Source organism: Lytechinus variegatus, chromosome 1, assembly GCF_018143015.1.
Source record: "Lytechinus variegatus isolate NC3 chromosome 1, Lvar_3.0, whole genome shotgun sequence".
Taxonomy (NCBI): domain Eukaryota; kingdom Metazoa; phylum Echinodermata; class Echinoidea; order Temnopleuroida; family Toxopneustidae; genus Lytechinus; species Lytechinus variegatus.
Genome location: NC_054740.1, coordinates 60,725,853 through 60,752,861, shown reverse-complemented (window position 1 = coordinate 60,752,861; position 27,009 = coordinate 60,725,853). Strand labels below are relative to the sequence as shown.

At 35.8% G+C, this 27,009-nt stretch overlaps 1 protein-coding gene across 4 annotated transcripts in view; it reads left to right on the top strand.

Moving 5' to 3' along the window:
• The window catches only part of LOC121418684 (rho GTPase-activating protein 18-like), a 128,854-nt gene that overhangs the window by 93,912 nt on the left and 7,933 nt on the right, over positions 1 to 27,009 (top strand). For all 4 annotated transcript variants that reach the window (XM_041612690.1, XM_041612670.1, XM_041612679.1 and 1 more), the window contains 8 exons: positions 4,821 to 4,892; positions 5,914 to 6,082; positions 7,329 to 7,420; positions 9,010 to 9,087; positions 14,363 to 14,522; positions 14,838 to 14,920; positions 25,734 to 25,943; positions 26,520 to 26,594. In XM_041612690.1, the coding sequence (XP_041468624.1) occupies positions 4,821 to 4,892; positions 5,914 to 6,082; positions 7,329 to 7,420; positions 9,010 to 9,087; positions 14,363 to 14,522; positions 14,838 to 14,920; positions 25,734 to 25,943; positions 26,520 to 26,594 (939 nt within the window). The remainder of the gene's footprint in view (positions 1 to 4,820; positions 4,893 to 5,913; positions 6,083 to 7,328; positions 7,421 to 9,009; positions 9,088 to 14,362; positions 14,523 to 14,837; positions 14,921 to 25,733; positions 25,944 to 26,519; positions 26,595 to 27,009) is intronic.

Genomic DNA, 27,009 nt, shown 5'->3' with positions numbered 1-27,009 from the left:
TGAATTTGAATCCTTATTAAGTTGAATATTATGTATTTTGTAAATATGGTTTGATGATATATAAATGACTGATAAATGACTTTAAGAAGAAATGTTCAATGCAACATTGTCATCACTTCCAGTATCATATTCCTTTCAAAACTTGCTTTTACAATTGCTTATACTTTCCGAATACCAAACAAACTTTGCCTACCCCACCCCCACGTGCAATACCAATTAAAGAGAAAACTTGTCAAGCTCTTATTAAAGAAATATGAAGAGAATGATATCACACTTTTTTAAAAATAGCCTGACTTATGGAATCATTTCCCATCAACTGACGTAGGATGCAGGAAGCATTTTGTAGAATCATAATCTCCACCGGTCAGTCAGAGTAGAGGTGCTATCGGCCGTAACAGGATATGATACACTCATATGATGGACCACAGCAGTTATTCTGACAATCGGGGTGGGAGGGGGGAGCATCATGGACATGATTTTCTTTTTGAAAGGATATATTCACTCAGTGATGATGTGATGATCACCATACAGTATATCAAGTGAGTGGTTGATATAGGAATGAGAGAAGTGGTGTAGAATAGAGAAGAGGAAGATAATGAAGATTAAGAGGAGGGATGATAAAGGAGGAGAAGAGGTAAGAAGAGAGAGAGAAGAGATAATTAGATAAATAGATTGTTTTATTTATTGATAGATAGATAAATAGACAGATAGATAGATAGACAAACAGACAGACAGATAGATAGATAGATAGATAGATTAGGGTTATATAGATTAGATAAAATTAGATAGATAGATGGATGGATAGATAGATAGATATAGAGTGAAAGCTAAAGAGAGATGTGGTAGTGATTGAGAAAGAAAGAGGGAAAGAGACATTTTAAAAAATCATTTAAATTTGGACTAGATGTGATGGTTATTCAATCAAAATGTCAAAAACTTGTCAATTAAACATGAATATATTCTACATACTAGAAAAATCTTGCTGTTCGAGTTGTTAATACCTGATAATCAATTCTGGATTTATCCCATTTGTTCATTAATTAGTTATATGCCTTTACATATATGCAGTCCCCTCAGCTTTAAACCATATTTTTTAATTTTTTGGATGAAATTTGTACTTTCCTCATATTTTCTGAAAGTGATTAGATACATTTCTTTGGGATAAGTGTATCATAAAAAACACAAGCTATAATTAGTATTAGAAGTATCATCATTATTATTATCCCTGACAATGCTATTTGAAAAGACATGTCATCAGACTAGCTACCCTGTAATCAAACCTTGCCTAAGCAATCTCCCACAGAAGAATACCCTTTCCCTTCCTACCATGTACTGGTGTCCAGAATATTTTTTGCCTGCAGCCGTGTACAGTGAATATTTCATTTCCATTCCAACCATAAGATGACAATAGGAAAAAAAAATCAGTAATTCCCCTATTGCAGGTAATATTCAAACCCAAATTAATCAGCATCTAATAAGTTGGCTTGACCTTTATGTAGTCTACATCCTGTTGTGGAGGAAACTACTCTTCGACATATCATGCTATCGGATTTTTATGTCTTTGGACCACCAACCAGCCCTCACCTATTTCCTTTGGCAGTTCGGTATGCATTGTCTCTTGCCTTGCATGTGCAGCGACGTCCTCTGTACGATAAAAATTTCCTATTTTATAAACAGAGCGATCATTGCATGCCCTAATTTGGCACAGCTTTGGCTCGTCGATACCTGATCAGTTCAGGCAGTTGTTGGTAGTCGGTATTGTCTCATTATTTCGAATGTCTGCTTCCTTGTAGATGTCTGCAGCATTCGTGTTTATAGGATGTCCGTGATAGCATGTGGCAGCATGTTCAATTTCTACGAATTGCATCTCAAAGAATCCTGACTTTCCTTCAAAGGCAGTGCTGTACCATCCTGGTTTCTTGCGGAGTTTGCCAGAGGTCAAGGAAATAGTACAAATATTTTAGGAAGTATTTACGGTGCACAACGCAGATCTGTCATACCGGTGCAACAAACTGGGTGTCTTGGATCCCTTATTGTAAGGGTACACATCGGATATCAAACTCTTGTGTCCAGATTGGAATATGCATTATGATTGAATAGCTCTAAAACTAGTCCACACCGAGTATATCGACATTCTGCACTCTGCTATCCTTGTCAAAGTAATAAGGACGTTCTGACAGAGCATTGCCAAAGAGCCATACGCAAGAGGGGCTTCGCCAAGAAGCCGAAGGTTTATTGCCATTGATTCTTGAAACAACTGATATTCTACAGACTTGATGTCACATGAGTGGGTTGGTTGGGACACGACTGGATCAATTAATTGGTATTACTCATTTCTGCCTGATCTTCCTTCTTTCCAATAGAGTATTGGTGTACCAAGAGATAGAAGATTAACAGCAGCGGCATGAAGTTTGAATCATCTTCATACATGCAGGAGATGACCCCACTGCCTTTTGGATTTTGATCATCATTGCTTTGCTTTGCTCTCAAGAACTTACGATTTTCTTCATGGTTTCTCATATTCTGGTAGTCAAGATTGAAGAAGTGTTGTAAAGAAAAATCTATTTTTGTCTCAACACCTTGAACCAATTGTTTATTATGTGTTTTCTTGTCCTATGAGAAACTCTCCTATGATCTGAAGATCTTGTTAGTGACTGATATTTCTCTTGACCTTGTACTGAAATGAACATTATTTCTTTTGACCGTGGTTTGGATTGACATTTACTTCAAGCACCTGTTACGGTTTATTTTCATGACACTATCTACATGTACCTGTACGTGTATATTTCTACCACCATCACTTTGTGCTCATTTTAAGCAATCAGCGGTGTTAGGTTACCCCGCTACCTCAGATTGCCTCTGTTTGGATTATAGGGATTATACTCCAGGAATTATGTCCATGAAATCGTTCTATTTCTGATTGCGTATCCTGTCCTTATTTCTCGTAAATTGATCCCCCCAAAAAGAGCAAGTAGTGTTTCTCCATGATTGCCAAAATGATGCTTGGATTGTGTAGTTTTCTGTCGAGGAAGAGATCGAAAGCAAGATTTCAGGTAAACTATGTTCTGTTAATTGCTTTTGTATTGAAACAAAGCAGTGTTTCTCTTGAATATACCTATGTTTCACCCTCTTTAGAGTTGTTTCAGATAGATTTTGACAAACATTGAGATCAAAGATATCCGTTAGTCAACATGTTTTATTGAACATTTGAGTACTTTCCAGTTTGATGCATGACACATGTGTGGTGGTATGTCTCTGTATGGATGTGTACAACATTGTCATCACTCTCATTTGCATATCTTGCTGAGATGTTTTGTGAAAATAGCCTAAATCTAAATCACTTAACTCAGCATTATGCTTGTTTTATTTTTTGTTTGCAATTAATTGAAATCCATATTTTTTTGCATATCTTGCTTAGATGTTTTGTGAAAATAAGCCTAAATTTAAAACACTTAACTCAGCATTATGCTTGTTTTATTTTTTTAGCAATTAATTGAAATCCATATTTTTTGCCCTTAAATGTACATGTATATGAACCTCCCCCTGACCACTCCCTACTGAGTAATCAATTATGTTTCATACTCTTGTGAAAACAAATATGGAACCGATTGATTTCACACATTTACATTTTGCATATTAAACTTATTTTTTTAAACACTTTATATGACTAGTTCTAAAGGATGGGATGATATTTCATCATAATATTATTTTGTTCACCAAGAGGAATAAACACCTAGTGGCAATTTAGTTTTGATTTTGTCTTGCTACTCACCAGGGCCGCTTTACACAAAGCGTAGCGATTAATTTTACAGTTTATTTGTAAAGTTGATTGCATATAGTGATAGAACTAACCAAGAGAAAAAATCAACCCTATGATCAAACACTAAAGTTTGTGTGACAAGGACCAGGGGCCCGTAACACAAAGCTTAGCAATGATCATAGAAGATTTTCTTACGATTGATTGCGTCTACTAAAATGTACAATCAATCGTGAAAATCAGAAGGACGATTAATCGCTAACCTTTGTGTAATGGATCCCTGGAATCCAGGTATAAACAAAAACATCTGATAAACAATCAGTTTTGAGAGCTGATAGAAACTCAAATAGGCAGTTCATCATTTTGTTTGTCTGGAAGTTTAGATTTCTTCACTAAAGCTGTTTTTCACGAAAATGGATATTAAAGCTCTCTAAAGGAAAGGAGTTGCAACAATAACAAAACAATTATTTCAGGAGAAAGTCTTTGAAGTCGAGGTTGATTTTCACCATATTATGGTTAATCTAGATCTGATTTAAACACAATTGCAACTCTGTGAAGTTATGAAATATCAGCTGAAAAATTATACTGGTGATCACAAACACAGACAAGCACATGTGGGACAGTATGTTATCATTATTTTTGCTTGGAAAAAAACCCTGACATATGGCTGCAATGCCATTTTTTTTATCAATTTCTTAGCAATCATACATTTGCTACCAAAATCATTTGACAATTATTTTTGTATTTATTTTTACCGGAAAAAATTCTTTTGTTCAAACTCATTTTCAGATCATTTATGTTAAATGATGAAATACGGAGAAGCACATGTTGTCCAATGTGTTATTATTGCTTGGAAACTGACCCGATATAAGGCCCAAATGCCTTGCTTATTTTTAAAATTTTTTGGGCAAGTATACATTTTCTACCAGAATTTTTTGCCCCCTATTTTGTGTATTTATACCGTATAAACTCTATTGTTCGAACTCATTTTCAGATCATTACCCGAATGGTATTTATGTTTAATGATGAAATACATTCCTTTTTTTTTCTTTTGTGTGTATAGGACCTACATGGTGCTGATGAAGTCTTCTTAAGGCAAGAAGATCTATTCAAGAGTCTTGCTACAACCCTACCAGTAAGTACCGTTTCAGATTGATTAACCTCAGTTTGTAGAATATTAGTCATGTGGAGGAAGTGGTGTCGTGGTCTAGGTAGGTGCTGGAATACGTCCTGGACATTGTAGGGCGATAAATCAGCCCTCTATATCTGCTGTAGGTGTAGAAGGATATAATTGTGTAGGTTCAAGACCCACTGCTTCCAAAGGGTTCAGCGCAACATACATTGTAGACACCAATACCCTTTGATATAAAGGTATTAACTACAATTGACACTGTCTACCCAGGGAGGTGAACCAGACCATTATATCTGCTGTAGATGTACAATGTAGATCTGGGTTTGAGACCCACTACTTCCAAAGGGTCTTGTGCAGCATAAGCCGCAGTGCCTTTTAACAAGGTTATTGAAATAAAGTTTACAGTTTGTACCCAGGAGAGGTAAATCATGCCACTGTATCTGCTGTAGATGTACATGTAGATATAGTTATTTGGGTCTGAGGCCAACTGCTAGTGCAGTGGAGGCACCATTACCCTGTAACAAGGTATTAAAATACAAATGACACTCTTTACCCAGGAGACGTATATGGATACCAAGTAAGAATAGATTCTTGGAATGTTGTAGTACCCTACCATTGCCGCCAAGCTTTTGTTGGGTTTATAATATGTACATGTAATATTTTGCATGGTAGATTCCACTCATGCTGTTGTTAATGTATATGAATGGTCCTGAAGTTTTTCTAAAATAATAATAATATTCAGTGCTTGTATAATGTGTATCACCTACCATTTATTTTTCTTTATGCTTCCAACAGACTTGAATATTTTCGTTATGATTCATTTTGAACACAGTTGAATTTCAATTTTGCGTTTAATATTGCAAAATTAATACTATGAATTTTGTTTTACTTCTGGCTAATTGTTTCCATTAATCGCTCCAAAACACATTTTGGTAAGGATGTAATTAAGTTTTGTTATATATTATTTTATTTCTAATGGATAGGAATGAATTTTAAGATGTTTTTTGTTTCTTCTTTTTTGCAGAATATCACTATTGCCAAAGATGCACAGGGTACCACCCCAGTAGAATTCCTATCAGGGAAGGATGTTGATAAAGTGAGGAAGATAGCTCTGATAGAGCTGACAGCCATGTTTGACAGGATGGGCATCGAGTTTGAACCCATCAGAAAGTCAACCAAGAGGAGAGTCAAAGGTAATATAATCTTTTTCATTTGTACTTTTGAAGCCACTTTAGAAGCCACTTTAGATTTGCTTCAATTTGTAAAGTTGCAGGTGAATAAGGTGAATCTTCTAGTCGTTTATTCAATATATGTAGAGTCTACCATTGAAATGCTCTATTTACTTCAATAATTTGAGGCGTCTATTTGATTTTGCTAGTTATGTCTTAATATGTTAAATCTATGTGCAACTTGAAAACTCAAGTGATGAAAAAAAATGGAATCAGTATTCATTTCACACGCTGTAAAGGTCACAAAGTGCGAAAATCATAGTTCATCTTTAGTAATGTTATGAACATCTGTGAAATGTAACGATCTCATTCCTTAAATTTTATCTTGATTTCAAAAGTTATTTTTCAGATATCATTACGGGTAAACACTTCTGTGTTACTCACCAAATATTGAATGAAATATTGATCACAAAGTTTAGAACTAAGTTCTTGTGAAGTTGGTATAAAAGCTGCCATGGTAAAATGTGATTTGAAAGCCTTGTTGAAGCAATTCATATCCAGTACATTAAGGGCCTCATTCCTCCCTTAACGTATTGGAAGTGAATTGCTTGTTTCAAAATATATGCTTGCAAATTGCGCCCTACTTGTTACCGTCGCTGATGCTCATTAATCCTGAGAGATTGGTCGACCATGGTGAACTTTACACACTTCAGTTTTCACTTATAGCAGGGTGCTACATGTACGTGAGCAGTTGCCCGATTGCCCGGGGCAAGTAAAAGTTAGAGTCGGGCAAGTGTTTTGAAGTTAAGACCAAAACTACTTGCCCGAATGTCCAAGCGAAATTCTGACAGTGGAATGACCAAAATCAGGGTCGATATGATATGATATTGACCCTGATTTTGGTCATGGCAGGCAAGATAAAATCACTTTTGAAAAAGAAATGCAATAGGAAGGTAGATCAGTTCATGTCAAAAGAGAGAAAAGGTCAATGGTTTATAAAAAGTTATGTAGCACCCTGCTTATAGTTCTACTGATTAATCCATCTTTTTACCTGTGCTTGGTCTTTTATCAATCAGAGGAGTATTTCTTTGATCTTACAACTCTTACTTGTGGCCCATGCTATCATGTACATCTCAGGAAAATGTGGTCGACCCAAAAGTCCCTCACGATAATGAAAGTCTGTGGTGTATGTAGTATGAAACGCCCAAATTAAACTATCAAATCGAGACAGTTATCATTTTTCATCTTTGTTTGTGGCTTCTTTGTACAGAGAATGGTGTATTTGGTGTTCCTTTAAGAAACCTCATTGCCAACGATAGAATGTGGAGCCCAGAAACGACCACACCTCTCTTTCTCCAAAAAGTAAGTATGAGGCTCTGTAAAGAACTTTTGCATGCCATTGATGTATAAAGTTCTACATAATTATGATATTAATTATGATATTTAGAGTCACAAATGATAGTAAATGCATTTTTAATGGCAACAAATATGTTCAAGGAAGAGTGATAATACCCACCCTAAAGAACAGGTATTTTCTGAAATGAAAGTTTTATTGTGAACACGATAAACAGCTACACTGGAGAATTATTTTGACAGAGATTGTTTCTTCCAGCATAATATTGTTAAATGGGGCAGAGCTTAGCTGCTGAAATAATTTTGAAAGTATGGGTATTACTGTTTGATGATACAAAAGAAACTTGAGTTCACTTTATATATCAGATAACGGGATGAATGGACTTTACCTAAGAGAGTGATACTGGTGAACGCCAGTGGCGAATGAAGGCCCCCTTTATATTTTGAAAATTGCCCAGTCAATATATATGAAAATATTGATATGGCTAAATCTAAAAAGTTGTCAGGTGTTCACTCTTTATTTTGAAATTTGCTATTTGCTCCCCCTTTCTATATAGGCCTATCCTATGTCCACTACTGGATATGTAATATTAGAATTAAAAAAAAAAAATCTTGAGAAATCAATTATTTTCAAATGCATTGAGAATCCATAAAAGCTATTCTATTCATTATAAAAATGTACTTGTGTAAATATTCAGAGTTTACTCTCTTTTAACGTAATATCAAGGCATTATGTGTCCCAATTAAACAATTATTTCGGACAAGGTCTTACATTTTTCCTTGTTTTCGATGTTGCCCGTGGTGATTGTTTTATAATGAAAACTATTTTGTTTTGAAACCTACTTGAATCACTCTCCCATGGCCATGTTAGTGTGAACTACAGTCAAGGCTATGGGAGTATGTTGTATGCACATGTATCATGTGAAGTATTTACTTGATAAGTAATATATGACATTTAAAGTACGCCTTATATCGAGTTACTTATTCAGAGGCGCAGAGGAAATATATCATGGAGAAGGGGATTATTTGAATTATGTTTGTGTTTGTTTAAAGATTGAATTTGAATGACTCTGTAGACTTCACATTCCAAATAGTCGAAGAGAGTGCATCCAACATAGTGGGAGCACTTTATAAGGATTTGACTGATCTTGCAAATCATTTACCTATTCACATTCAACAAAATAAATTTGCCATTTTCATGCATATTAAATATATATATATACACATAGATAGGTGCTCTCTGTCATTGACACTTGGTCTTTACAAAATTTGTATGACTTTGTACTCATGTAGGTACGTGGGAAGGACCTTTAATTGATTGTATTTTACATCAGGAGAAATAAGTACTGGGGTAGATTAATGCACAGTGTTTAAATCAGACAGTTGCTAAATCAGTCATTGCGCTATGCATGTAATTATGTTTTTGATAATTTGCTTTGTAATTGTCTTGCTATTTGTGAATTTGTAAATTAACCCTTTCAGTGCTGCTGGTCAATATTCATTTGTATATATACTGATATGTATTTCATTGATTAGATATATGCATTCCATGGTTGTATGTTTCATGTTGGTAAAATGTATAATTTTTCTCATTCCAGTTAATAGGTTACTTAGAAATCCATGGTTTAAATGAAGAAGGAGTGCTGAGAGTACCAGGTTCATCAGCAAGGATAAAGGTAATGAAAATCATTGATTAATTCTTTCTTTCATCAATCTATTCATCCATCCATCCATTAAATTATTCATCTGAGAATTACAGATGCATTAATGTAGAAATGACTTACTGGTTGAATGTTTTTTATTTATTGTTTGGTTGAATGATTAATTGATTCATTCATTAATTCATTTATTGATTTATTGATTCAATGATTCATTGATCTATTGAGTAATTAATTGATTCATTGATTGATCCATCCGTCCATTCACTCAGTCATTCATTCACTCACTCATCACTCACTCACTCATTCATTTCTTCATTCGTCCACTCTTTCATAAAACCATATTAGGTGACATAGTCATGAAGTATATCAATATCTCTTGCTATCATGATACCCGCTTACAGACAAATTTACATTTCTGTCATGAAATATTGAAGCATTTCTCTGTAAGGTTGGTAGAGTTCACTTTCACTGAGTAGAGAGAAACAGAATGAAATGTAATCTTAACTTAAACAATGGAATGACCTATATCTAAAATATTCAAGCAAACACATATTATCAAGTGTTATGGTGTGAATGGGATGTGTTGTTTCAATTCAAACCTGAAGTGTTTTTGCCTGTAATTGTTTCCCTTGGATGCTATCACAATTATGAAAAGAGCCAAACTGACCTTAGAATAATCACCAGGTTTCCTGTATCACAAAGCATGGTGATTGATCGTACTGTTGATTTTTATGATCGATTGCACACAATGACCAGTGTAATTAATTGTTAAAATCAGCACTACGATCAATTGATTAACTTTGTGTTGCGTTACCCAGGTATTTGCTTTCACTTCTCACTTATGATGGACAGAGGGGATTATATTCTCAGCATTGTGCAATTATATTGTAGTCCATGTTCGTGACAGGCGTATCCTAAATCCACTTGGAGGGGGGGGGGGGATAGAATTTAGTTTAGGGCACCAGATATACTCAGGAATGAGGAAGAAAAATTACATAACATAACCAGCAGGTGATAAATGGGAGAGGGAACACAATCTTTGATTGTTTTGGGGAGGGGATCTTTAATACTTATGGGAAAGAACAGAGAATTACAATTTGACGGGTTGTGTGACTTATACCATGGTCACATTTGTTCTACGACGGACGTACATGTACGTCTAGTCGAAAACAGCAATTTTACATTTTATGTACCAGCTAAATATAGGCGGTTTGAATAAAAATGAATAAAACAGCTATTTTCGACTCGCCGTACGTAGGACAAATATGACCGTGATGTTAGTTGTTTGTAGAAATGAACAACTTTACCTGTTGCATACTGGAACAGGTTGGTCCCTTCACAAAACCAATAGGAGTTATAGAATTCAGCCATGAGTGGAACGTTTTAAAACAAGATATTGAAAAGTAGATATTGAAAAGTAGTTTCGACACAATCGTGCATTGTTGGTGTATCCTCTTCTCTGAACACTAAAACATGATAGTCTCTGTAATCCATTAGAAAGGCAATGTGAAGCAGTGATGAGCCATGAAACCATTCTTTCCTTGCATTTGATTCGCAGGCATACAGATGGGGGGGGGGCATGGACCCTTCCCCCTCCCCCGACCCAAAAAATGAATAAAAAAAATATATGAAATCATGAACAAGAAAAATGATAAATTTAAAGAAAAGTATAGAAAAATTGTAAAATATCTTTGTTTCTGAATATTATGTCGAAATGGAGCACAAAATTAGATTTTGAATATTAAAAGAGGTTTTTTTTTGTTAGTTCACCTTGCTCGCTTGCAAATTTTTAGAAATTTCAAATTTTGTCTCTTATGCCATGTCTTCCCCCTTAAAATTTATGGCCCGTTGTGCCACTGAAATGATTATCATACTGTACAGCCTATTGTGCATTGAATTGGGAATGCACTGTTTCCTGTTGACATGATGAGTGGGAGAATGAAATCTATAAAAAAAAAATCACCGAAAGTTCTCTACGTGATGAGAGGAAGTTGAGATAAATTCAACTGAATTATTGTATTGGTGTAATAGTAAAATGTTTATGGAAGCAGCAATCAACTTTACGTTGTGAACAGCAGTGCTCCCCCCCTTTGAGAAGCAAAATTAAAATTTGTAATGTAAAAATGTCATTGAAATAGAGGTGTGCCCTGTCTTTTGAAAGTGAAGTCCTTTTTCTGCTTGTAAAATTTTTTTCAGTACAAAATATACTTATTTTTTGGTGAAAAACCCTTTTCATCCCCCTCCGAGAAAATGTGCCCCCTCTTTTGGAAAATCCTCGATCTGCCCCTGACCTTTACATTATGTAATGCAGTACTTGATGTTAAAATTCTACTAATGTTGTTTTTTGTCAGTTTTTTTTATTTTATTTAAATTAATATTTTAACTTCACAGCATGTCCATCTCTTTCCTCACAATTCCATGAATATTTTCTCCCTTTCAAGTAAGAAAAGGAGAGAAGTGCTTAAATTGTATGGGAATCGTTACGCTCAGATCAACATGTTTACAGAACTACTTCACAACTTTGTAATAATTTTATGGCCTCAGGAATATCTACAATAATACTCTTGTAGAGATCCATTTTATAACAGTGGTGTCGATTACATTTTGTTAGTATGGTACCTTTAGGAAGGTAAATTCGTAATCATCAATCAAAAATAAAAACACAATCGAAACACAAGGATGATACATATTGGTTATGATTGTAGTATTTGAACATTAAAATCATTGAATTTGACAGACATTGAAAACAAGTGGATCAATCTTAATCTAAGAACAATATTTACAGGGAATGTGACACATGACGTTTAAGGGAAAATAGGATGGGAGCAGTGGTGAGGTGACCATGAGGTAAACCATCCAATATTTATTCATAGAAATGTGAATGACACAATAACATTGTTTTATTGATACAAATAATAAATGCTGGAAATGTTTGTAACCTTGGGTGAATTATTGTTTTTAAAACTTGGAGTGGGGAATGATCAATGAACTTGGCAATACAATCATTGGAAATCAATCTGTCTCAGGGAAATGTCATAAAGGCTTTTGTGATAATCATAGCTGATGTTTGATATTGATGATTCATCAATAATGACATTGACTAATTAATCTGTAGGTTGAATGAAGTATATCTGATTTTAAAATGCCAGACAGTTCTCGGCTTTAGGCGCACTAGCTGAAACTTTGCTTCAATGTACCACACATAATGAGTAGCGTTTCATATACCGGTACTAGATCTGCATTAAGTTTGACTTAAAGTCATGCTTAAATGTTGATGCTCGCATGATGCATGATGCACAATCTCATTGATTATTACGCAGTAACACACATTCTCTTAGCATGAGTTGACCAATGTGAAACCTCTTACACATCAGGAATGTGCGACTCTTGAGAAACACTCCCCAGAACTAATAAATTCACATTTTAAAAATGCAAATTGTCCTTTTCGTATTAAACCCAAAACTATTTGATTCTGACTTCCTGTGTAATTCTTTTATGAGAAGGGGAAGAAATGTATTGATTAGTTCCTTTTACAAATTCAAATAAAGAAAGAAAATTGCAAGGATGGGGCAAGCATATCTAGATTAATTGTCATCTAGTTAGGCCTATGTCATACAAATATTCATTCTTGTATAACAATTAAAAAAAAAAGGCACCTGCAGCTTAAAACAATTGAAGACCATAAGGCTATGGTCTTGATGTTCCTCTGATTGACCTTGGAAATTTCTACACCCTTTTTAATATTTTCCAAGTTATGATGTAATATGTTACCTGTCATCCCAAAACCACCAATAAGTCACCCAAAAACGAATTTTGAAATCTTGTTTTGAGCTTGAAAAAGAACATCCTGAACTTTGAAATGATATATAACTTGTCAAAATTGATCAACGATACCCCACTCAAGTCCTAGATTGAATGTACATGTAGCTTTGCTCTTAGTGGACCCCCTCATTTCCATGTATGCTCAATATTACTGATTTTTTGTTTTGTTTTACAAAGTAAGAAGGCTTGTCTGTAAAATTGAACTTGATTTGTATTACTTTATATTACTTTGTAATATGTTTTGAATGAAAATGGAATAAAGGATTGAGTTGAATTGAATGTAGAAGAAATTAAGAATATTAAGGAGAAAAAAAAAGGTTTGAACTGAAGTTCAGGGTTCACTCAGGCATGAAATTTACACACTGCAAAACTTCAGTGAAACTTCCAAGCAGATTTGAACAAAAAATTGTTAAAAAACAACTGTTTTACCTCATCTTTTATTTAACTTTACAACTTCAAGTTTCCACATTATGAAGATGAAGAAAAATAATTACATCTTCGATAAGATCATTTTCAAATTTTTGCTTTTGGGAGACCAAAATACTTATTGGGATATTTTTTTAGAGAACCTCCCCTGGTAACCTATTGCTGGTTTGGGGGTGACTAGTCACATATAGAAATATGTTCTGCAGAACCTTGCTTTAAAAAGAAAGAAATTTGAAGGCCTGTGGTGCATTGCAATTGCCTTGGAAGGTGGTGTGTGCCTCTCCCATAGTATGCCAGGGAAAATAGGAAAAGATATATTTTGCGCAGGAAGTATAACCTTGTTTCTGTTTATTACTGCACTTTGATGGAAGGCTGAATTCGGGCAATGCTTTCGACTTGTCAACTTCGATCCCTTTCAAGTTTAATGATGTGTGTTGGGAAATAAAGAGAGTTCTGTAATGCAGTTATGTACATGCGTATCAATTGGATTCGAGCCATGGCACTGCTATGAAGGAAGGCATTAATCTGTATTTGATGCTCTAAACCCATGGGAGAGGGTTTCAGTAGATAAAGGCAGAATCCTTGCCAATCCTGCATTAAACAACTCATTCAAGTGTTTGTAGTAATGAATCTAAAAATGTAGTAGAGGTTTTCACATAAAAACATTTTGCATACCCTCAGGATAATAGGCATTTTATGTTATATTTACCAACAATATGTAAGCTTAATTTTGCGTGACATGAAGGTTGTTTTTAGAACATTTTACTTCATTGATAAGTTTCAAGTATTGTAGGAACAAGATACATAACTTGCATTATTTTTTCTGAAATATTGCATATGAATTACTATATGGCTCTTACTTGGATAAACAAATGTGCTTTGATATTATTCTCCACATAAATGAACTCCCTTTGTTTTCTATGAATATTTGATATAAAACAGGAAAATTCAAAATCTTTTATTTGCTCCAATATTCATGTGTGAAAATATAAGTTCTTGATACATTAAACAAATATTTTTTTCTCAATTTCTACTACTACAGCAACTTCGAGAAGAGATTGAGCGTGATTTCTACGATGGCAAGTTCAGCTTTGAAGACCTGCGGATTAATGATGCAGTTGGACTTTTAAAGCAGTTCTTGAGAGAGATGCCTACACCCATCCTTACCTTTGAATATGTGAATGCCTTTGCCATGGTCGAAAGTGAGTATTCCACATTTTAAGATTTTGATACCAAAAGAGGAGGATGGGGAGTTAAATCCATCCAGTGTGAAAACTTCATTGAAAATAAGAAGCATGCATTTTGAAACCATATTTTCTACAAACAGCTAATTCCTGTAATGAATCAGCTGGTGTGGAATCTGTGTTAGATTTCAGTTGTTAATATGTCAAGTTCTTTATTTAACGGCCGAATGATAATAAACAACCCTTGTCGTGGAACTTCCTATCCGAGATACTGGATAAGTGTAATGGCTTGATAAACATATAACCTTTCTTTTGTGCTTCCTTTTTGAATAGAAATCAAGGACCGGAAAAAGCAGCTACAGTGCCTGAATCTCCTCGTCTTGGTGCTACCAGATACGCACAGAGCAACGTTGAAGGTAACAATTCATACATGTTTGAAAAGTCTTGGGGATATGTTAAATTTCAAATGAAGTTTGGTTAAACCATGGTCCCCACAGTTACGCAACCGTTTTCCTCTGGGGGCATCACTCGGGGAACTATAGTTCCAACCTTGGCCCTGGAAAGCGGGTTTGCTGGGGGTGCTGCGTGTATTATTCTCTATAGGCAGCACCCCTGGAATTCTGGTAGGTGTTAATAAATGGAGAAGTGTAAGGAAAATGACCTATATTTTGTCGTGATTTTTTTTTTTTGCTTGTCAAATTTTCATCAGCACCCCCAGTAAAAAAATTGTTCTCTGGGCCCTGGCTCTTACCACCTCCTCTGGCAGCTGTACATATTGGTTCACATGGTATATTGGTGTACATGTAGGTGTTAAACAGGGTACTTTTGTACTACAGTGTGCGAAGTATGACTGAAAGTCCTGCTTCACCATGCATCATATTTCATGTGTAATCTCATTAATGAAAAGAGGGTAGCATCCATCCCCTCAGAATGATCTGACCATTGCAATGATGCGTTATAAACCTTACACAACCAGAAATGTAATTGTGATTTTCAGCCACACTTTATTATCCAAGAAATCATAAAGTTCATAAGGTAGTATTTGTTGTCCCAATAAATGAATAAATGGAAACTTGCATTTTTACGTAATATTTTGAAAATACAGTAAAACATGAACCTTTTTTTAAAACGTTGACACATTTGCAGAATCACTCAGATTTTGTGAAAAGATCTGCATAACAAAAAGATTCTAGGGCCTATATTTGTTTGATTCTCTTTTGTTAGGGGTGAAATATGACATTCCTTTTTGGGAAAAGATGCTTTCAATATTTGTCAGAAATTTAAGAAAAGTTCAGATCTTTGAATTTGTCAAATCCTTATTCTTGTAGTCATGTAGGAATAACACCAAGTTACCCATTAGCTGTACCTTAAGGATTATGATGATCAAAAGTCTATCCCTCTGTTTAAATCAGAAATTTCATTATGGAAAAGGTAATAATCAACAGGTGTATTCTTTCTTATAGTGGGACATGTAGTGACTGATTGCAGATAGAAGGGATCTGTTAGTAATCATCAAAATCTGTCTATTTTCCAGAGAGTATTGACAGATCCCCATGTGGGGATGCTTAGCAGGTGTACCTGGACCCTGTAACATAAAACTTAGCAATTGATCGTATGGCTGATTTACGATTGATCATACACAATAATCAGTGCAAGCAATTCTTGAAATCAACGCCACGATCGATCACTTAGCTTCATGTAACCGGGCCTTGATGATAAATCCTTCGTTGTCATTGGAGAAAGTAGAGATGTTTAATTATCAGGGCATGTCTCTGTTCCAAGTGCCGTTGATGAATTCCCAGATGGGATAGCTTATATGATGCACCACCCTTTCCTACATTCTTAAGTTTGGATTGATTGCAGAATCTTGGAATCAATCATCAAAGTCTGTCTATTATTTAAAGGGCAGTGACAGATGTCACTTTTGTACCTTGCAATGTGGCAAGACTTCAGAGTTGGACCTCCCTTTCCTTTTACCTTCGATCGCCTCATGGTCGATTGAAGACGTGGAAGGGAAGACAAAGGCCCTCCAATTACATGCCCCAGTAAATCCCAGTCGAAAGTGTTCCCTGTTCGTGACAACCTATGGAATATCCCCAAGTAGGCTGTAAATGGCTGCCAGAAAAAGAGATTAAAAGGCTTTCAGAGGAAATATCTATTTGTTATCTTAGCTTGAAGCCAGGACTTGTCATTTCATTATGTGACAGTCCATTATACACAATCACACATGACTTTTTGATCCTCGTGATTTTGGGGTTTAAAGAAATATTTGACATGTTACGGTCCTAGGACCGTTTTTAATTATTTAAAGTTGCCTTCATTATGCCATTACATTGTTTTAATTGTAATAAATATAATGGATCTTCTAATAGCCTTGTGGTAAAGTGGCAATCTAATAGAGATTATGACTGTTTACTGTAAACCTTTTTAATACTTTTCTACCATGTTGTATAATGTACTACATCATTTTGAATACACATAACCCATACATCACTCTTTTTAAATGAATCAATATGTCACTTTATAAGAACAACAAAAAATCAAGATATGCAAATGGATATTCCACACCAGAAAAATAAATCTTTGTTGTTATATGTATGTCATCAGGAATTTATTATTTTTTTATTCAAAGAAACATTGATAATTGCCATGTATGAACACACCACTGTAAAGCTAACCCACCGCTGGGTGTTTTGACTTCAGGCTGTTATGATGACCCGTTGTTATCATCCTGGTTGCTAAGCATGATGGGAAGACAGGAAGTGAGAGCAGCAGTCTCTGTCATGCAATCGCATTTCTATCCAATTTTCTTTCTTTCTCTATCTCTCATAGAAAAAAAAATTACAAAATAAATTTGATTAGTATTTTTGGTCCTAAGAGTGAAGCTATCAATTCAGTTATGTACAGTCTTATGTAAAAATCTGCTACACAAAATACCCGTACATGTATAGCAGTGTTTTAGAAATGTGGAGTAAATTCCAAAGTGATACCAGGAAAATTATTCTGTTTGTCTTGCTAGTACTGGTACCTCTCCTCGACAAAAACGAAAAGAAGAAATAAAGATTGGATTTTAAGGAAGATGTTTTGTTTCATATTTTCCTGCTTTACAAAAATTAACTCACAGATGATGAGTTTACTAATTCAAGTCCTGCAAACAATGATGTGTTATTAATCCCTTTTTAGTGAGTTGTTTTTTTCAACAAGCCATTTAGTAGCCATAATTGTTCTTTACTGTACATGAAACAGAAAGTAACAGTTGACTCACTTTTTTTAGGTTTCAAACATAATATCCAAATAAGCATTCCTGGGAGTTGATAAGTAGGGAATAGGGAGGATACTTGCAACTTTTTTTCAGTTGAACCCGTGTAGGTCCGGTTGTACGTACATTTATCATTAATCAGGTAGAGTATGGAATAGTTTTCTGAAAAAAATACCAGAAAAATGACTGATAAGTCAATATTTACCAATCTTGCCCCCACCCCCTAACCTACGATATCTCTCCCTCTCTCCATTTATATTTTTCTCTTCACAAAGAACTTTGCATGATCGCAAAGAGAAGAGATTAAGTTTCTTCACAGGGGGAGCGAGACATTGCCCCCAGCTGTCCAGCCCCGCCCACTCATTCAGAGCGATTGAGTGTGGAGGGATGCCAATGAAATTACTGAAAAGGAAGACGCACCCCCTCCCCCACCCGCCATATTTTAATTTTGCAGAGATATGTTGTCATTTATGAATTAAAGGACAGTACCCTTTCTCAAGGGTAGGGGGACATTCACCCCAGCAAGCCAGCCCCGCCCACTCTCCTGGGATGCTGGGAGTCAAGCAAAGACTGATCAAGAAGGCCCTAGAACGAAAGAGAGAGAGAGCATCCTGTTAAGACTTGACTCAGATTGGAGGAGAGTGAGTCAGATCATATCGCGATGAGGGGAAGCTTTTCATTTCTTCCGCTTCCCACGCTCAGGTTTCGCAAGGTTTACTCGCGCGCAGTTTCTTGACACTTACCATTTTGGAGCTCCTCCATAAGATTTGTAGCCTTACTTAATAATTGAGTGGATGCCATGACATGTGCTTGAAATCTACCTGCTTGTGTCGGTTACAAACTGAGCCAGAGGTCATTGCTTTCGAGCCATGCATCGCGTTTTTGCGATGGCAACCTCAGTCTTTCCAAGACCTATATGCATACAATTATGTAAAATCTTAACACATTCATATATCTGGAGGTTAGTGTCATCACTGACTCTATCCAGAGATCGGTATCAGGACATGATGATGTGACATTTGATATGCATATGTGATCCTCACAGAATAAACCACAAGGCAAGGTTTTGGTGTCGTTGAGCACTTCCTCAGGGAACTCTTTTAAGGTGCTTTGGAGGTGACGTGACATTTGCTCCTAAAGCAATGGCTCCGGGTTTTCTGTCATCTATGATGTACGGTTAGGGTTGCAATAGGGTTGTTTTTTTAATAGGTTTTGTGTGTGGTATAGGGTAGGGTATATGACCTAGGTATGAATTTGGTCATTCGACGAGTGCATGGAATTTATAGGAGAGCGATTGTTGCCGGAGCAAATGTCATGGAATCGCTTTAGACTCGGATCACATTTGTAATGGAGTGCCAACTCGTTCCACAAGAACAAATTTATTTCAATCATCAGATGAAAGTACTGTAATTCAGGAAATCGATTTTGTTACAAAAATGAGAAAAATTTGACAATATGAGGATACAAGAAAAGGGGTGTGTGAGTTCAACTTTTTAGGCAATTTCAGTTATTTCTTTTGATTTTCAGATGAATTTCAGCTTATTTCAGCATTCCTCACTCCAAAAAGTATGGGAGCTCTTTCAATTTCAGCTTTTTCAATTGTGATCACTGACACCTGTAGTACATCATTTTTTACATGAATATTTAAGAAAGTTGATACCATTCTTTCAAAGTGTGGTCTAAAATACTTCCTAATCTGGAGATTAATCTGGGTTTAGTTATCTGGCTCCGTATCACAAAGAATAGCGATTAATCGCTATTTTGAAAGAATAATTCTGATTGGTTTCTAGTCAGCCTACTGAGCAAAATGTGCATGCAATGATGATCTTGATAGGCCATTTCATTTAGTGATTAATTGCTAACTTTTTATGGGGTACAGTGTACCACCCTGGATGATACCAGCTAGGAACTGGGATAATGATATATCTATGTAGCACCTGAAGCCATTATCCTGATCATATTAAGTAAAGCCTGTTATTACTCCTGATCTCACCTTGTTTGGCAGTTAGTGCTTCCTAGTATGATGACTGTTTACATACCGTTGATAAAATCCATTTTTAGAGAAAAAGAAGGAGATTTTATCTTGTCCTCAACGTTTATTGACAATTATGGCACCCTTGTTGAAGATGGGATGACATAAATGCATCCTATTAGGGTCAAATCTGTGGTATACTGATATGCTTTTCACACTGCGCCTTTTTTCCTTAACCCTGGGAAAAGGTGCAGCTAAGGGGGGTCTTAGCTCCACCAATTTCCAGAGGTTAAGCTCAGCTCACTTCAGTTTCACACTACGTTTTGGCAAAGTGGGCAAGCACGGTATGGTACTATCTAGCCCGCTAAAAACCAGGGTTAGCTGGCTTATTGCGGTGCTAAGAGATGTAGTGTAAGGAAAAGTGTGGCTCAGCATAAGCCAAGCAAAGAAGTCAAAAATGCATGTTGATTACCAGCTGTGTGGCAAAATTATTAATATTCTGTGCAAGGTTTAGGGATTAACCCTGGCTAAGCAAATAGTATGGGGTTAAGAAACACAGTGTGAAACCAAAAAAAAAAGATTGAATGGGGTTAAGGATAGTTTAGGGTTAAGGATAGTATGGGGTTTCAGTGTGAAATTCAGTGTGAAAAGCATATATCAGAGTTGACAGTGATCACCCCTTGATGAACCTGTTTTGATCTTGATGATAACATGAATGTTGGTGATCTGCTAGAATCTAGGCCATCCTCTGTTTTATAAAGAGCTTCGACTGATTTAGATCAGTTGTCCCTGCTATCTCTGAAGTTAGGACCTCTTACACTTTGGGCCCTGTTGATTTAAACTACCATTACTGTTTTCTCTGATCAATGAATTTTGCTATTCAGAGAGACATCTGTTCATTTTACCCTAGTAGATCAGAACAAAATACATGTAAGACCTTATCTGCCTGTACCTGTATTAATTTTCCTTTTGATTTTGCACTGTTCAGTGCACCTCCATCGATCCTCTACCCACCCCTCCTACTCTCCTTGACTTGCTTCTTCCATGTCTTTGGCCATTACCTTCTTGAACCTCTCATCCAGAGAACTCATAAAACCTTCATGCTTATCATCCTTTCCAGTACATGATCTTACCGATGTACATGTACCACCCCATTTACTTTCACCAACTGCTTTTAATTAATACTACTTGATACTATACACACAAAAAAAAAATTATGTACAAAAGAAATTTATTTTTAGCAAGCAGATTTTATTTCTTTCCTCAGATTACATTTAGTTAGGAGCTTAGTTTGTAAAGAAAGCAAGGCCATTTTGTTCAACCTATCTTTGTACTTTTCATGGTTTTAAACAATGACTCACGTCATACTCCATGGAACGCATTCAATGCATCCACATGTTTCTTTGATATCTGCCAAGTTATGATTTCCTCTCTTTTCCCCGCAAAATATGAGATCATGTTGTGGTTTCAATAAAAAATTAATAAGTCGGTGATTTCCTTGTAATGTCAGTGAATTTTGTCACGAACCCTTGAACAAATATTTGGCTTTATTTGATGGTTCCATCAAAGCTTTGTAATACTCAAGCTGCATGGTGACAAGGAAACTGATAATACACCACACCTGTTCTTGTTGGTGCAGACTTATTCGCTGCTACTTTGATAATAAGACCATGAAATATTGCCAAATTTGTCATAATATGAACCATTCTGAAAGTATGTTATGCCAACATGATACTAAGATGAGTCAGATATTTCCTAAGTTATGCCAATTTTTTGTATTTTGTCTAGTATCCAAACCTTCATCCTGGAACTAATTTTTTGCAAAATAATACGACAGAGGGACTTTTCATGAAACAACAAATCTATCTCAGCCAATCAGGTGCAAGGAGTTGTGGAGCTTTTAATAGTTGTCAATGAAACAAGATGGCACAATGAAACACTCCCCACAGCATCAAAAAATTTTGTATGTCTAATCTGGGGGGCGTTTCATCAACATTTTTGTCCGACAGGTTGATTTTGATTGGCTGAGAAGCACTGTAACTATGGTAACTGTCGGATAAAATGGGACTCGTCGGATAAAACGTCTGGCTTGTCCTTTCATGAAATGCTCCCCAGGGCTGACTGCTGTTCTTTATTTTGAATTGCTAAGAAATACACTGTTACTATGAGTATGATAGCTGCCAGATAAAATTAATTTTGGGGTATATAATTCCTTCTCTTGAAATACTCCCCAGTCCTGAGATGCCATGGCAGAGTGGTCTAAGGCAACTGAATAGACATCTGAAAGCCTTGGGTTCAATCTCCGGCCATGACACCTACATGTATGCACGTGAGCAGTGAATTTAATTAGTAGTGCTGTTTTAACCTACATTGAAATAAATAGAAATGCTATATGAATTTTTAAAAATAGTCCCCAGTGAGCTGTTGCATCAAAGATCCAATTATACAATAAGTGTAACTGTTGGTCTTAAGCAATCCACGTATAATATTTGCAGTCAATTGTAAATATCAAGCATATCTCTTTATGTCACCCCCCCCCCTCGTAAAAAATAGATTAAAGAAATCTACAAATATCTTCAGGTGTATCACATGCCACTATCAATTACAATACAAATAGTTTACATTTCTAATTGAGCACTTGACCTTAATTTCCAGAGTAGCAATTGCAACCATCTGTTTCAACCAACAAGGACCTTGCGATACTTTACACTATAAACGATAAGGCTAAGAACCAATATGTGATGACAATGGTGAAATAAGCAGTCACGGACCTGCATGGAATACTCAGTTACACTGTGACGTAGACAGTTACATAGTACGTGATTGACCCACGTTGTACTATATATAGAAGTGTTTCTGTTAATGTTTGGCCTTGCTGCAGTAATGGGGGTCAGTTGGTGATAATCCAGTGAAACTATTCCCGATGTCATAGTGATTATCAGGTGCGGTTTCCTGCGATGGTAGAATGGACGATAGATGGTTCTTGGCCTAGATAACGACGTCAACATATAGGCTTGGTTCTGATAGCCATGCGTGTGATGTGTTGTGAAATTACGCAAGTCAGGTGATAGGAACATTGATTGTGTTATGTATTTAGTTAATAACCTCACTGTCTGTTTGAAAAAACTGGACGGCTTGGACCTCAAATAACTTCCCCATAACCACTTATACATGTAGCTATGGAAAAGGCAAAATCACTTTCACATTCTTTCAAAATTACTTTCAAATTAGATTAGTTGATCCCTCCTCAAAAGTCTATGCCTATTATGCCACTTGAATCCTGTAGAAAGCAAAGAAGAGGGTCCTTGTGTTTAATCATTTGCACATCCATTCAAAATTACCTTTGTAACAGAAGTTTGGACCTATTAGAACAGGAGGAAGAAGATAGACAACCGAGGTGTGTGTAGAGGAGAACAGAAACCTGAAATTCAATTGAATTTGGCTGTGTTAACTGTTATGCAATCGACTGTATCACATTTTGAATGCTCCGCAAGTTGATATGTAATATGATAGGAGACAGAATTATGCAGACAGGTCTTTCCCCAGAGGAATTACTATGTCTCAGACAATAGCGAGATAACTAACTTGATAATTACTCCTCCTATTTTCACAGACTTCCACGTCTCCTTCCAACATAATTAGTTTAGTCATTCGTTACTCGGTTCATTAATGGAGCTGTTTTTATTACTTCCTATTCATTTTGATGAATATAGTGCCAAGGAGTGTCCAAAAGAGAGCTATGAGAGATGAATGCTTTTGGAATTCATGTTTCTGTCATATTTCTGGATCTATCTTTACTTAAATGTTGTCTTAACTTTGATTGTTTGTTAATACATTTTATTTGGAAATTACATCTTTAAGAAGGAAATCTGCACTATTAATGATAATTATAAAAGGCAATGTAATTCTGAAAAGGATATAGCATTTGTTTATAGAGACATTTTAAAAAATTATGATAATTTTGATATATTTAAAAAGATGAACAAGGGACTTTTGCTACTATTTAAAATTTTGTAGTTTAGTTTTTGTTTTATGCTGAATCTTATTTGGTTTTGTTTAAAGTACGTGTACACAAATTCTTGCATTTCATGGGTTAAATTCAAAGGAAAAGATTTATTCAGCTTCATAATGCCCAATCACTCTTCATTGACAGAGGAAGAACAAGGCATAGCTGTTATTAGATGATGCTTGATACGACCCAGAAAAGAATTAGACCAGGACATCCCCTTGTTCCAGTTCTCTGATGGACTGGAACCCAACAATGGTCAGTTTCTATCGTTGGTCAATTAAACCTGCGACCGCCCCCCTGAGGCTCGGAGAACGTCGTCTGACTCTGTACCAGGTCTGTCATTGGCTTACCTGTCGACAGAAGGAAGGGGAAAAGAGATGGATGAGCTAGATTAACCCCAAGGAAAATTATTTTGAGAAGAATGTGTCTATGCTGTGAGGAGTCAATTGATGACTTATCATATTTTATATATGTGGGTGTCACTTGTATTTATTAGACCTTGGGATTCAAGTCTTCCATGGAAAACCCTTGGCAAGCGAATGCTGCAATTTTGCACATTCATACAATAGAATTCAACACTCCAAATAATAAAAGTTTTGTCCCTTACCATTATACTGGAGAGTTTGATTAGTGGGTTTTAGTTCTTGTTTAACATCTACATACATTAGCGATGTAATATTGAAATCTGGAGTTAAGAAATACAATTGCCATGATTATCTTCCAGAATCGTTTCAGGGTGCGAAGAGTTAAGTAATATAAACCACAGCCTGACAGTTCTGTATTCCCTTAAGTATGTTGTCAGAATTGTATTCCAACTCTGCTTTTAGCCAATCAAAAGTCATGATTTCGAGGTGCTTCCAGCAGTAGCTTCCAAATTATCAGTGATGACAATTTTTATGAAACAGGACCCTCGATACTTCATAATTTTGTACATATCCTTGGGACTGAAGTTCCTTGAAAAGTGCTACTCCCTGTGACAAGTGCTACAATCCATACGGAGATCGATGTTGCAGGAAATAGTGGAATATATTGGGCCACTTTTTCAGAAAACTTTGTCAGTCATAAACTCCCAACAAATTAACATTTACCCATTCGAATAACAGTCTTTAATAAACCATAACAGTAGTTTGTTACTTTCCATTGATCATTAATGAAACAGGGGCCATGTCTTTTGCTGTCGTTAGATTCTGTTATTGTCTTTGCAGTTTATATTGTTTATTAGTATTCTGTGTCTGAAGATGTTCTTCTATGTCCTATTTGCATGGGAGTCCCAAAATTAGGTACTGATTCTGCCCCAAAAAAGAGAAAAAAATTGTTTCTTTCAGAAAAGTGATATACAAATGATGGCAGAGTGGAATGTCACACCTGATCTTGACATGCTCGCACTTTTCAAAATATTTTTATCCTTTGTCTACAAAATCCTAATTATCTTAGTAATTTGTTGTTGGAACAAATTAAGAATTTTATTAAGAAGCAGCATCTCACTAGATTTGGACTTGTGTAAAATTATTTGTCTTGTGGTTTAATTGGTTATTCCTTTGGTTCATTTACACACTGTAATCCTGCCACCTGAATAATAATCTCCCTTCTGCATTGTCAAGTTCTTTGTCAATTCAGTGTTTTTCCACATCACTCAAATATTTAAGTTTGTTTTTATTGATAACATCCTGTAGTTTTCTGATCTTTTCTTTTTACTCTTTTTTTTTAGTCTAAGCATTCTGTATGATTATATACACTATATGCATCTATATACGGTATTTAAAGTCAATGTAAAACAAGTGATATTGTACAATTTGAGCGAAAAAAAATGCCACACTGGAAAATAATGTGATGTTGAATCTAATTGAATTACTGTTATAAATAAATTGAGGCTCTATGAACAATGGCATTGTGACCACTCTGACGATACACTTTTATCCATCGATCGCCTTATATAAACATTTTCCATCTTTTAATGGCTTTAACCTGTCATCTTTGATCTATTTTCAGCTCTTACTCTCATACCTAAGTCGCGTGGTGAGCAACGAGTCACAGAACAAGATGTCATTGAACAACGTGGCCATGATCATGGCACCCAACCTGTTCTCTGGACGAGCCATCTCAAGGAAGAAGTCACCTGACTACTCGGAGCTTCACATAGCGGCGGGGACGTCAAACATCATGCGCATGCTTGTCAAATACCACAACATCCTGTGGGTGGTATGTAGTATTTCCGTTTTTAGTATGATGGTTGGTGGCATGGTTGTACGCAGAGGCTCACAACTTTCTTGATAATTTTAAATCAACCTGCTATTACTCCTCAAATTGAAGATTTTAAAAGACTTTTCCCTCTCAAAATGTTCTTTATTTCCTGAAGAATATCAAATATGGATACAATGTATAACATTACATTACAAAAAAAAATTGACATAAAAAATTGACATAAAGATTTATTTAAGTTACCACTTTGCGGCTTTATACAGTGATTTCTATGTTTTCATGGCATTTCCAATTTAGAGAGAGTAAATGATTAGGTTCAAGTTGAACAGTTCTTCTTCAGGGATGGTATAGCATATGGCACGAGAAGTGGTATCAATATTTTCCAGCGCATTTTCATCTTTCTAATCATATTGCAGTGTTAGTGATCATTCACTCAGAAAGGTTGCGAAAACCCCCCCAGGTAAATGCAATCAACTTATAGTTTGCATTCCATACTGATTTAGTGTCTTTGTTTATAACTTTTTATCACTACTTTATCTTTCATCTTCCTTTGCATTCTTTCTCTTCATCTACCAGGTTCCATTCAGGATGTTAGAGCAGGTGCGGAAGATGTATGAGGTTGACATGAAGAGAGCAAGAGACTCCAAATCGGTAAGAACTCCTCCTTATCACACCAACGTCTTTGGGGTAGGGGAAGGCGGGGTAAGTTGTGACAGTTTTTGCTTTTTGCATGTTAGAATTGATATGATTAATAATCTTGTCAAAATAAGTACCTTGCCTTGAAATTTCATTCTTCTGAAATATTTTCCACCTATATATAACTTTCTACCCCAACACTGAAAGTCATCGTGACCTTTGAAAAAAACGATGTCAAATGGCTCAACTTGCCCCATATATGGGGTAAGTTTGAGCCACCTTCTGGGGTAATTTGAGCCACAAAAACTATGTACAAAATGTATGGGGGAGAACCAGCATGTCAATTTTTGTTTAAAGTCTTTTCACTTGCTAATTTTCTATGAATACTAACATCCTCTAAAAGGAAAAGAGCAGACATGTCAATTTGCTC